General features: G+C 41.3%; 2 gene segments (V, D, J or C); both read left to right on the forward strand.

The window, feature by feature from the left end:
* Nucleotides 1-1,908: 1,908 nt before the first annotated feature.
* LOC115572835 (T cell receptor alpha variable 12-3-like) lies at nucleotides 1,909-3,127 on the forward strand. The segment is given in 3 exon segments: nucleotides 1,909-2,031; nucleotides 2,236-2,516; nucleotides 3,077-3,127. Coding segments are annotated over 3 exon segments (429 nt in total).
* Nucleotides 3,128-11,238: 8,111 nt separating this feature from the next.
* Nucleotides 11,239-13,644, forward strand: LOC115572836 (T cell receptor alpha variable 19-like; the record flags this gene model as incomplete). The annotated part of the segment is given in 3 exon segments: nucleotides 11,239-11,347; nucleotides 11,825-11,866; nucleotides 13,340-13,644. Coding segments are annotated over 3 exon segments (456 nt in total), but the record flags the coding sequence as incomplete, so codon positions are not given.
* Nucleotides 13,645-14,288: the final 644 nt, after the last annotated feature.

Consider the following 14,288-nt stretch of genomic DNA (forward strand, 5'->3'; position numbering starts at 1 on the left):
TACTACGTCTTTAAATATCACACAGCTGCAGGACTGCTAATGAAACAGGTTTAGATCAATTCCACCTTTTGTCATGTTACCGACAGCAATGCACAATACAGCTTTATCTGCCCACCCACTCTGCCACACTGCTGTGAAACAAGAGACCTGAAGCAAAGCAAGTTCATTCTCCACCTTTAGTATGTCCGGAGCTTTACACCAAATATTATGGCTCAGGGCAGGGTTCGACATAACCTATGGCCCGATGGCCCGGGGCCAGTAAAAGTAGGTGTAGGGCATGTCGATTGGTCAGTTACTGGCCCGTCCGGGCCAGTGACTGACCAATCGCTGATTACACTGATTGGCCAGTCACTGCCCGTACGACAATCGTGATTCGCTAGAATGCATGCGGGAAATGTTTAGAGTGACGGCAGCGAAGGAGTGCTATGAGTCCGAGAGGAGGAAAAGGAGATTTCTCCCGAGGTGGAGGGATCAGTATACCTGGCTGAACCACGGCGGCGGCGTAATGTATTGTGAAGTATGTCGGCAGTTTCCTGCGAAGGCTGACCGCGGTCAGGGGCGTCGCACCCGGTAAGGGGTTCAACACACACTTTTTCTGCCATTTATCCGCAGTTTTGCACAAACGCCTCAGTACAGTCGCTCAGTTTCTCTCGCCGCTCTGTGTCTGCGCTTGCTGCAGCTGCCTCCTCTCCCCTCCCTCTCCTGTTGCTGCTTCAAACATGACACCGGCTTTGGGACTGACCGGCTGATGTTTGGCTGTTCCGCCTTAAGTCCCGCCTCTCTTGCTGTGTTAGATTTATTGTTCAGCTCGTGCTGATGATGCGGGAACAAATGTAAAATACCAAATAATAGCCGGGCGTTTATTTGTTTAAATCACTTAACAGACCAGGCGTTTATTTGGGACAGGCGTTTAATTCCCTCCTCACAAAACTCCGCGATGAAAATGTCACAAACTTCGCCAGCTTCTCTGTGAATTCTCTGGCATCCTTCTGGGCACAACACGTGAAAAAGGCGAAGAGGAAAAACGTGCAGTGTCAGTGGTCACGTCTTCTTCCTTGATGTTTTTTCAAAATAAATTAGACTCTGCATTTATTTGGAACCAGCGGTTATTTACCAAAATATACACCTCCACCCAGCGTTTAAAGAGGACCACATGATGTGTTTATAATGTTTTTATGTGTTTACAGCTGCTAATGTATGTAACGCTGTTACTGTGATGATACATGACAGTTAAATATTGAATATGTCTATAATAAGCACATCCTGACATGTAACTGTGATTTTTGATAATCTAAGTACTAATAATAACAATCATGACAAAAAATTAACAAAGACTGCAGATCAAGATAAGAAGCTGCAAGAAAAAAATGTTATGTTGGACACTGCAGGGTCATCCAAAGTATTTTAAACATCACATTCAACTGTAGGGAACACTGTGTCCTGAAACAACAAGAACTCTGGACCAGAGACTGAATGAACATCATCTGTCTGAGAACACCAGACTGAAATTTGTCACAGCGCAACACAAGTCATCCAACATTTAACAGAGAAAGACATTAGGACAAGACAGCTTCTGATCATTGCTAAAATAACATATTAATATTAGTATTTCTTCACTGTGTTCAAAGGATCTATGAAACAGCCTCCATGTTTCCAGAGTAAAGATTAAATGTTGAGGTGATCAAAGCTTCCTTCTCCTGTCACCTGCCTCGGTCTCACAGAGCTGTGAAGGACTGAAACTGGACATTCAGTCAACATTTCTCTGAACAGCTGGATTCACAAATCAACTCACTGACTCAACTGAACTTTAGGAGGCAGAGAATCTCTAAAAAGGTTTTTCTTTGGTTCCACCCACTGACCTTTAACTGAACCAATGAGATGATTTCTGTCTGTGCAGCAGAAGTGTTTGAGGAACTAAAAGCACAATCAGCTTGATGTTGAGGAGAAGAGCTGACATCTGCTGTCTGTTTGACTTGAACAACTCTAAAGACATGTCGCTCTACCTCTTTATACTTTTCTCTCACTTTATAGGTAAGTGTTGGAACAGAGATCAAAGTCTCATTAACCTGCTGTCTGAACCACATATTTGGTCTCCTTTAATAACTACAGCTGTATCTGTGGACAGTAACAATATCCATGATAGAAAAGAACATTTGGTTTATTAAAGAAGGTCTGCTGAGTCTCTTGATGTCAGAATGTTACAGACGACTAACATGAATAACACTAATTTTGCAGCGCTGGGTTCCATGAACAGCATAAAGCCAGAAAGAAGTGAAGAACGTGTTGAAGAGGGAAGAAACATCAACCTGACCTGTAAATATGAGGGTGCTATTGACAATATCCAGTGGTACAGACAATACCAGAGATCCAGACCAGAGTTCCTGCTCTACATCACAGAGGGAGGACTCATTCATCCAACTGACTCTGAGTTCTCAGCTCACATCAACAAAGCAGACAAACGTGTGGATCTGACCATCATCTCTGCTGCAGTGACAGACTCTGCTGTGTACTACTGTGCTGTGAGGCCCACAGTGACAGGAAACACCAAAACTCTGTACAAAAACCTTTGGAGCAAAGACAACACAATACTCCACAACATCCACTAGAGGGAGTCACACACTGTTAAACTGGTTTAAATGCTGTTTGATGTGTGTGAAACAACATCAGAATAAACCAAAACGATGAATGAACAATATCACAATAGATTCAAAAACACAGAAAGGGGAATACGTTTCTCAGATCAATAGAAGCAAAAATCATCAAAGAGTGAATATTTTAGATGTCAGTATTAGATCACCAAATCCTGGTTTGATGTTTGTTAAAAAGAAAAAACATTCGTAATCACAGAAAATATGAAATGTGATGTTTTACCTGAGTTTAGGAGGAAAACTAAAATATATCATCTGTGTACGTTCTTACCACATATGAGACATTATTAATCAGTCATTAGAAGGGGAATCACCCCCATTGATTAAGTCCTGTGGTGATGGATGGGCTGATGATGAGGTGAACTACTCTGCTGTACGATATTTGGTGTTTTAAATTTAATTTAAGAGTTCACATACCTGCATAACAGCGCTCTCTGTTCGATAGCGATCACATCACACGACTCATCACAGGCAATTGAGAACGCTGGAGCTGAATTAATGTTCTTGATTTGCCGATTGGTGATGTCGCCTGCCATTTTAATGGCCCGTTCTTTCACCGTGTTTGCGGAGAGAGGCATGTCTTTAATTTTCTGGATTATCTCAGTTTTGTTTTTGAAGTCTGAAAATAGGTGCTCTGATATTTTGATGAATGAATCCTTCATGTAATCACCATCCGTGAACGGTTTTCCACGCTTTATTATCTCTCGGGTTGCAACAAAACTTGCAGCAGTAGTGGAGTTTGAAGATGCAATCCATTTCTTAAATCTACCTTTGCGCTCCTCTAATTTCTCCAGAAGTACTGCAATCGCACTTTTTCTCTAACTCCCAACTGGGTAGTCGGCTGCAAATTTAGCATGCCTTCCCTGGAAATGTCGTTCCAAATTACTCTTTTTGTTGTTCGAAAACTTCTCATTACAAAGTAAACATGCAGGACATCCTTCTACATTGGCAATGAAAGCAAATGATTCGGTCCATTCTTCCTTGAATCCTCTGTTCTCATCAGCTATCTTTCTCTTTTTCCCTTTGGGATCCATGGCCTTGACACACCCGCCGGTTTGTTTACAACAGCCACCTTCCTGGCACGGCGCCGCGCTGAAATGTGTGTCGCAGGCTATGACGCAAATCTTCGTTGACAGAAATGTTGAAATTTAATATTTATTATGCACATTTTTACAGCATTGGAAAACGTTATGAATGTTTGTCCTCCTACAGAAACCATATTAAAACAAAAAATATATCCCCCCATCTATTTTCATACATTTTTGAAGAGGCTCCAGGTAGCCACTAGGGGAGCGCTAAAGAGCCGCATGCGGCTCCAGAGCCGCGGGTTGCCGACCCCTGATGGTAACCAGTTTTTAAACTGAGTCAGGCTCGCTCACCTGTAACTTGTAATTTTTGTGTACTATAAATGGAACATGAAATTAAATTAAATGAAATACTATTACAAACCTTCATGCAATCGGTTGAACCAAGAACTGCGAAACTTTGAGGTCCTCTGTCAGCCAGCTGAAATGAAATCTTTATCAGCTGATTGTTGATGTTCAGCGTACCGCTCATTGTCTGAGCATAAAATCTGACAATAAGCTTTTCATTTCATCATCAGCTGACTGAAGTTGTACAGTGATTGAATAACACACCCTGGTATCACACAAAGTTGTCTAACAAACACACCAGTCCACAGTGTCACTCTCATGTCAGACCTCACCTACCAGTGAAAACAACACAGTCTCATTCTCTGGTCGAGTTACCACTGACAAACATGTCATGTGTACGAAAATAAAGGCACCAAAAAGACTTGCTAAGACAAAGGACAAAAACCTGGTTTCATCATATCTCAGTAACAAGACTACAGGCTTCATACAGGACTAGAACCCTGGTTAAATCCTGTTTTATAGTCTGAAAGTCCTCTGAATGAACCACACAACCAACCGTGACCAGCTAAAAGCTGTTACAAACTGCTGCCTTCAGTCTGTTAACCAGGAGGAAGAAGAAGAGGTGAAAATACAGATCTAAGAGGAGACGGAGAGATTCAGGGAGGAGCTGAGCTGTTACTGAACTATAGAAGAGAGAGGAACTTCCATATTCAGCAGAGTTCAATACACAAACCAGAAACATTACCTTTATTCAACATGCTGTCACTGGACTATTATGGGCTGTCTCTGATGTTTCTCACTATTATAACAGGTATGTTACATTATGATTTTATTCTGCCAAGTTAAATTCTAATGTTTTCTGAAGGCACTTCATTTCTTTTGAGTTTTTTTTCTCCAAAATATAAAAAAGGCTTCTCTTCCTTTAGGTGTCAGCTGTGAAGAACTCAGTCCAGTCAAGAATGAAGAGTCCAGTTTAGAAGACAGCACTGTTACTCTGTCCTACACATACTCCAAACGAGCTGATGGCACTGATCATTTCTTCTGGTATTGACAATATCCAGGAAAACCACCAGAGTTCCTTATTTCTCACTCTGGAACAGGATCATCAACATCTGATTCAGTCTCTAGACTGTCCTTTAACGTGAGTGATGATAATACCAAAATGCATCTGCAGATCTCCTCTGCTGCAGTGACAGACTCTGCTGTGTACTACTGTGCTCTGCAGCCCACAGTGACAGGAAACACCAAAACTCTTTACAAAAACCTTTGGAGCAAAGACAACACAATACTCCACAACATCCACTAGAGGGAGTCACACACCATGAACCCATTACAGTCTGAGCCAGTGTCACTGGACTGATGACAAATACAACAAAACATCAACCAATAAAGATTCCACACAGAGCTGCTGTGACATCAGACAGAAATGGATTGGTTGAGTTGAAGTGAATAAATAATGTGAAGAGCTGATTGGCCCCGCCCATTTAGCCTCAACTCAACCAATGACATCATTCCTTCCTCATTGTGCTGCAGTGGAAGAACACTGCTCATCTGCTGTCTGTCTGGCTTTAATAAATCCAAAGACATGTTGCTTTACTTCTGTTTACTCTTCTGTCACTTTACAGGTGAGTTTTGGAACACAACAGGAATTTAAGTGTTGTTGAACCTGCTGCATTAACCACATATACACAACCTGGATTTCATCACTTTTCTCATGTCTTTGCTCTGACAGAGTCAATGCTCCTCATGTTTTCATCAGATTGACAAAATGGATGTTCATTGAATGATATTGTTTGTATGTGACTGTGAAGGAGCACAGAGTAACACTGTACACTTGATATTTTCCACTGTCTTCTCCTCTCAGCCTCATGAACAATGTTAGTCTAATGGCTTCATTTTCTACACTTTTTCCAGGACTAATAGCTGGAGACAGCATCTCTCCTGAAAGAGATGAAGTCAGTGGAACAGAAGGACAATCTGTCAACCTCAAATGTCAATATGAGACAACTTATTCAAATCCCGACCTTTACTGGTACAGACATCATTCTGACCTTCAGGCTCCTCAGTTTATACTCTGGAAAGGAGCAAAGTCAAACAGAGATTATGAATATATTCCTGATACTCGATATCAGTCTCAAACATCAGATACATCAACTACACTGACCATCAGAGAGCTAACCCTGGCAGACACAGCTCTCTACTACTGTGCTCTAGAAACACAGTGATACAAAGTGTAGAAGAGGCTGTACAAAAACCTGAACACAGATATCTGACTACTCTTCAAAGAGGAGGGAAGTGGTATTCAAACCACAGCTTCATATCAGATGGATTCTGCTAATTCCTGTTTTATCACAGTCACTGTGGTTACAGCTGTTAACACAGTGACTCCAAACCAATGATGAATTGTTTTACCTCTCTGGATGATGAAGACACACCTGCTGTCATTGACTTACACTGCTAGTCATATATTGCATGAAATAACATTAATTATACATTTGGATTCATTTCAGTAGAGTTCATCAAAAAAAATCAACCCAAATGATATTATTACTATGACAAATCAGCATTTTTTCCTCATGTGACCTAGAAACAAACGATAAAACATGCTGGGTTTTCTTAAGACAACAATAATAATAAAATAAATAATACATTTTAATAAAAAATATGACCTGAACATTTGTATGCATAATCTTCACTAATAAGGTCAAGCCATCAGAATGGTACTAAAAATAACATGAACTTTGTTTCAGTCAGACAGTAATTTATTGACGGACCCTGAGTGAAACCTCTGTGTTTCAGAGGTCAGCTAACGTCCTCTGACTGCCAACACCGGGACAAACTGACGCCGCTGGATCCAGAGACAATGTCTGTCCAACATCCAACCTTCACCCACTTCACTGTGGGTGGAATATATAAAATCCAGTCTATACATTAAATATTTGTAGCACATACATGGCACATGAAATAATTGACCAACAAAATCTGACTGATTGATGAAAAATAATGATCAACCATGAGACTTTAGAAGAGACAGTCTGACAGATGGAAACAATCTTTCTGGTTGGAGCTGAAAATCAACTTTGTAGGTGATTTATGTTTGTACAGGACTCTCATGATTTGATTGGTCCTCACATGGGACACAATAATGTGAACAGTATTGTTTGAGACAAGTTTCCAATCAGTCATTAATATGGTTGTCATGTGGAAGTGAAGGGGAGCACATTGTCAGATTAAAGACTGAGGCGAGTCAGGACCTTCACATGTGCTGTCAGGTGTAAATCAGTGTTACCTCATCAGCTGCTTCTTACCAGATGGAAATGATGGAAGTTAGTGAATAACAGCAGCACAGCAGTGACAAACACACTATCTGTCAGAGCTGTGAGAGGAAGGAGGGAGGGATTAAGGGAGGAGAGAAACTGAGACCCAAGTTCAGAAAAGAAAAACTCTCACAGTGGAGTTTCATACAAAAACAGATTGTCTTGATCTTTAAGATGCTGTCAGTGAACTTCAGTCTGTCTGTCACTTTATTTCTGCTGACAATAACAGGTAGGTGACATAATTCACTTTACAAGAGCCTCATTGATGAAATATGTACATCAGTAAGTTACAGAGTTATTTCTTCTTTTAGGTGTCAGCTGTGAAGAACTCAGTCCGGACAAGAATGAAGAGTCCAGTTTAGAAGACAGCACTGTTACTCTGTCCTACACATACTCCAAACAAGCTGATGGCAATGATCATTTCTTCTGGTATCGACAATATCCAGGAAAACCACCAGAGTTTCTGTTCTACATCTCAGGTCTGAATGCTACAAGACCTGCAGAGTCTCTAACATCAGACACAAAGTTCTCGACTAAACTGTCTGAAGAAAAACGTGGTGTGATGCTGCAGATCTCCTCTGCTGCAGTGACAGACTCTGCTGTGTACTACTGTGCTCTGCAGCCCACAGTGACAGGAAACACCAAAACTCTGTACAAAAACCTTTGGAGTAAAGACAACACAATACTCCAAAACATCCACTAGAGGGAGTCACACACTGTTAATCTGCAGCAGGATGTGATGATACAGTCTGGAGTGTTTTTACTGATGATAAAATCAAAAAGGTAGACACTATCCTCAGTTCATCGAACACTAGTTTAAATAGTAAATGCACCGCAGTGTGCCTTGCTCAAAGACATATCACCATGACAGAGGACAAGTTGGGGATTTAACCAACAACCTTTTGACCTCCATTACCTCGTTAGCATCAGCTGCTCCGACTGAACTTTAGTTGACCTTATTCTGGTCGTGTAATGATATTAGGAACTGATACTGGACTTTCTGTAAGCCCTCAGACTGGTAATTGAGTGTTGATTTTATCATGTGTCAGTTAAAGCTGATTAAACTGGTTTAGATCCTGGCTTAATGTGTGTGAAACAACATCAGAATGACCCAAACAATGAATGAACGATATAACAAACGATTCAAAAACACAAAAAGGGGAATATGATACTCTGATTAACAGAAGCAAAAATCATCTAGAAATAAGCATTTTAGATGTCAATATTATGTCACCAAATCCTGGTTGGATGTTTCTAAAACAACATTGTTTTAACAGGAAATATTAAACATGATATTTTACCAGAGATTAGAGGGAAAACTTAACAATATATCCTCTGTACCATTCTTACCATATATGAGACATTATTAAGCAGCCATTAGAAGTGACACCACCTCCACTGATTAAGTCATTGTCATCTCTGGGCTCTCTACGACAAAAGTGTCAGTGTGTTGTTTGTTAATAAAAGAATCTGCAGAGGCAAGACTGGGCGGAATGACAGAGCAATCTTTATTGAAAAAGATATCAAGCCTGCGTCCAAGCCAGAGGCGGACGCTCCCTCGTGTTCAAAAAACCTGGCAAAATTCTGCCCAATGCTTCGCCCTCTGCTCTGGATCAGAAATCCTATCAAGCTTTTGAACTTAGGAAATCTACCAATTACCACCTCACCTTCTCTACTCGTGCGGGCCTATTCAAAGTCCCTTTGGCTGTACCTGCCTACTTCTTCCAATTGGTCACTTTAGTGTGTTGAGGGTCCATTTGTCAAATCTGACATCTCCCTCGATCTGACATGAGGGTAAAACTCTGTTTTTATAGTTATCTTGCCTCCTGATTAAACCATTAAAATGTCGATGAAAGAATTCAGTTTCTATGTATGTTTCTGGGTTCGGTTCACTACAATCATTATGAAAAATATTTGAGCTTCAGAGTTGAAATTTAAATGCGATGTAAATATAGAGTTCCTCAACAGGTGATAAAGATGAAGGACCAATGTTGTGAAGGCCCAGATCCATCAGAGTATCAATGTTCTTCCTCTCTCTCCTCCCCTCTCACTGCAGACATGAAACACTGGCTGAGAAACATCCTGATTCTGACTCTCTGGCTAGGTAACTCTTTAAACCTACTGATTGTTCTCCTTTAATCAATCATCTTTATTGATTCATCTCCTCCTCTGCATGTTCTCTTCTTCCTCAGAGTGTAAAGGAGCAGACAGAGTGATCCAGCCAACAGGAGATGTCATTGCTGCTGAAGGAGACACAGTTACACTTGACTGCACATTTGAGACCAGTGACCCAAGTTATTATCTCTTCTGGTACAAACAGGATGGAAACAACAGCCCTAAATTCATGCTGAACCGCCCTAAGTTTGGTACTGGAAATACAGAAAAGGAATATGAGGGGAGATTTTCATCCAAAGTGAATTCTACCTCAAACTCAGTTCCTCTGAAGATCCAGAAGGTTCAGCTGTCTGACTTTGCTGTGTACTACTGTGCTCTGCAGCCCACAGTGACAGAAAACACCAAAACTCTGTACAAAAACCTTTGGAGCAAAGACAACACAATACTCCACAACATCCACTAGAGGGAGTCACACACCATGAACCCATTACAGTCTGAGCCAGTGTCACTGGACTGATGACAAATACAACAAAACATCAACCAATAAAGATTCCACACAGAGCTGCTGTGACAACAGACACAAATGGATTGGTTGAGTCGAAGTGAATAACTAACGTGAAGAGCTGATTGGCCCCACCCATTTAGCATCAACTCAACCAATGACATCATTCCTTCCTCATTGTGCTGCAGTGGAAGAACACTGCTCATCTGCTGTCTGTCTGGCTTTAATAAATCCAAAGACATGTTGCTTTACTTCTTTTTACTCTTCTGTCACTTTACAGGTGAGTTTTGGAACACAACAGGAATGTAAGTGTTGTTGAACCTGCTGCATTAACCACATATACACAACCTGGATTTCATCACTTTTCTCATGTCTTTGCTCTGACAGAGTCAATGCTCCTCATGTTTTCATCAGATTGACAAAATGGATGTTCATTGAATGATATTGTTTGTATGTGACTGTGAAGGAGCACAGAGTAACACTGTACACTTGATATTTTCCACTGTTTTCTCCTCTCAGCCTCATGAACAATGTTAGTCTAATGGCTTCATTTTCTACACTTTTTCCAGGACTAATAGCTGGAGACAGCATCTCTCCTGTAGAAGATGAAGTCAGTGGAACAGAAGGACAATCTGTCAACCTCACATGTCAATATCAGACAAGTGTTGACAATGTTCTCCTTTACTGGTACAGACATCATTCTGACCTTCATGCTCCTCAGTTTATACTCTGGAAAGGAGCAAGATCATTGAGTGCTCACAAGTATATTCCTAACAGTCGATATGAATCTCAAACATCAGAAACATCAACTACCCTGACCATCAGAGAGCTAACCCTGGCAGACACAGCTCTCTACTACTGTGCTCTAGAAACACAGTGATACAAAGTGTAGAAGAGGCTGTACAAAAACCTGAACACAGATATCTGACTACTCTTCAAAGAGGAGGGAAGTGGTATTCAAACCACAGCTTCATATCAGATGGATTCTGCTAATTCCTGTTTTATCACAGTCACTGTGGTTACAGCTGCTAATGAAACACTGTGGGAGGATTCACATGAGCAGCAAATCCACATCAATGACAAACCAACTGGATGAAGCTTCAAACACCAGAACATTTGAAAACTCAAGACTTAGTTACAGTCTTCATGATGTCTTCTGTGTTTTGGTCTGGACCCAGATACCTTCTGATAACTTCAGAAACAAACATTATATTATCATGTGCTGTCACACACAAAATAACAGCTTGTTTGCCAGATCACATAGATGTAAATCTTGGGGGGACATGAAGGACCACATCCCTCCTCCTGGAAAAAATGACCACTCTCAGCATATCACTGTAAACACAACTAGCAATGTTGTCAGGAGCAGTGTAGTGTTCCTCATTAGGCAGGGTGACAGAGTGTTTGTTCGAAGAGTTCATGTAGTTGAGCTCTCAAAGTTGATGTTAGATTTTTCCCTTGCAGGTTTCAATTTTAAGAGAAGTTATAGGAGTCATCACCTTTTTACATATCCAGTCCCTCTTGGATCACTTTGGATCAGTTCTCAAAACTTATTAGAAAAAAAAAAAATTCAAAAATCAAACATAGAGCTTGTTCTGACACTTTTTCATACCGCGACTTTCTCACGCGAGATTATGAGCGAGGTTTTGACCAGTCCGGATGTGCATTGTATTAATATGTAATGAGGCGCGCGTTGATTGGCCGCAGGAAGGACAGAACTGGAATGGTGGGCGAGCCTGCATGCACACAGACTCCAAAACATCAACAGCCCCCTGTCATTGTGCACACACTAAATGACGAACCTTACGGAATTCAGGCATTTATGTACGAGCCGGAGTCGGAAACCGAACGGCAGAGTGAAGAGGCAGAGACGGTGGAAGAGACTCGTTTACAGCAGGAAGTCTCTGAATGGTAAATTCTTTTTTTTCCGTCTTACTTTTCACACTCGTGTTTTACATGTAAGACCTGAGTTTTAATGCTGGCGGTGACGATGTATGGCGTGAGAATGATAGAGAAATAAGCAGATTCGGCGTGCTCACTCTGGCTGAGGACGGCTGTGAGCCGATGCTTATGCAAGTAGCCTCCTGTGGTAACGTCACCACAGGAGCAGAGTCAAAATCTCGTGCTTTCGGAACGCGCACTAATGTGCGCTATTTCTGTTCGGAAAAAGAGCCAAAGCGAAAAAAATTAGCCACTTTCAAACTCAAGCTTTTCAGGCAAGTTTCAACAGAGGTCCAACACCAATATACATGATTTAACGAGAGAAATTGCGATTTCCGGGCGATGACTCCTTTAAAATGACGGTTCATCACACTTGGATGTACTTTACCACAGGCATGACACCTCCGCTGCTACAACTCCATCATAGAGGACACACGGAAGGAAAAGACAAGAACAAAACAGAATGTTTCCACCTCCAGCTAATACAGTGGCGGAGCCAGAATGTAGCTAATGGGTAGGCCTGGAAAAATCAGGATGGATCTGATTATTTTTTTAAAACTGATATGAGATGTATGTTAGTGATTTATGATAGGCTGTATTAAAATCTGCCAGGCCACTGTAAATTAGCCTATGGTACAACTGGACCATGAAAACACTTTTTCGTTTGCAGTTGTAACAGTTGTTCTGCTTCTATTTTAGTTTGCCCACTCTGCACATTCAGCGAGAGCTTACAGTAATACATCCAACAATTTTAGTATCTTGTGCACTGATCCAGATTTTGAGCTCCACCTGGTGTCACTCGCTTGCTCCAGTTCCATGCTCAGACGGTTGGGGTGCATTTCTGTCTGGATCTCAATAAACTGAGCGTGCCACTGATCCCCCGTGAAGAAACTGTGTATTTCATTCACAGTCAAAAAAAAGTGCTGACATGCCCGGAATAAATCCTCTTTGTAGCCTGTGGATCATCAGGACACAATCTGCTGCTTCCATTGCTCAAAGTGTTGAGATACACTCTGAACCAACTAATAAACTCTGAATTGTTTGTTCTTTAACGTGTAAATCAAAATCATCAGAAAATATTCACCGTATTTGCATTGCTGCAGAGCACCAAAAGATATGTGAATGTCAATTAAGATTGTCAGTGAAGTTGTCAGTAGGGAGTAACACAGGGCTGTGAATGAGCCCTGTCACTGTGATCAGGCTCCTCCTTCTAATCCACCAACTGAGTGTTGATGAAGACTGAACACAGAGATCACAGCCTTCTTTACACTTGCTGTAGCTCACACTTACTCAACACTGCACATATGATGCAGCCTCTGTTCATCTCAGTGCTGCTGACTGTTATGTGTCTCGGTATGAACACAACTCTGTTTCTGTGATATGGATCCAACACTGACATGATTCTTTAACAGCACACTGATACTGTTTGTTGCTGTTTTACAGAATGCAGAGCACAACAAGACAACGTGCTGCAGCCAGAAGGAGATGTGACTGCTGCTGAAGGAGAGGCAGTAACACTTGACTGTCAATATAACAGCAGTTCAACAAATTATTATCTCTTCTGGTACAAACAGGATGGAGACAGCAGCCCCAAATTCATCCTGAGCCGCTTTAAGATTGGTACGGGGGACACAGAGGACGAATATAAGGAGAGATTTTCATCCACACTGAATCCCACCTTAAGATCAGTTCCTCTGGAGATCCAGAAGCTTCAGCTGTCTGACTCTGCTGTGTACTACTGTGCTCTGCAGCCCACAGTGACAGGAAACACCAAAACTCTGTACAAAAACCTTTGGAGCAAAGAGAACACAATACTCCACAACATCCACTAGAGGGAGTCACACACTGTTAAACTGCAGCAGGATGTGATGATACAGTCTGGAGGGTTTTCAATGATGAGACACAGTTGTGATGAAGAGCTTCACAGATGAAGGTAGTCTGACATATAAATCTCTTCCTACTGACTGCAGAGGAGCTTCATGACAGAACTGTTTGATTCCAGCTGTGAACATCAGACTAAACACAACTCAATACACATATTCACACTGAACATTCAATTACAGCATTTCACCTCTGTCAGCATGGAAAAACTCACTACAGTTTTGTTCTTTTCAACTCTCGTAGGTATGGATGATTTTCCCAATATATGATTCAAATGATGTACTTCTGATTGAACTGAACTCTAAATATAACGTGTTGTTTCCTTCACTAGGTAACACCTTGGAAGATGATGTTGCTGCCAGCAGAGCTGAAGTGTTTTCATCAGAGGACAGTAGTGTTACTCTGTCCTGTAACTATTCAGTTAAAGCTAATAATCTCCAGTGGTATCGACAGGATCCTGGATCAGCTCCTCAGTTCCTTCTCTTCATCACTGATACAAAAGAGCCTTCAG

This window comes from Sparus aurata, chromosome 21 (genome assembly GCF_900880675.1).
Source record: "Sparus aurata chromosome 21, fSpaAur1.1, whole genome shotgun sequence".
Taxonomy (NCBI): domain Eukaryota; kingdom Metazoa; phylum Chordata; class Actinopteri; order Spariformes; family Sparidae; genus Sparus; species Sparus aurata.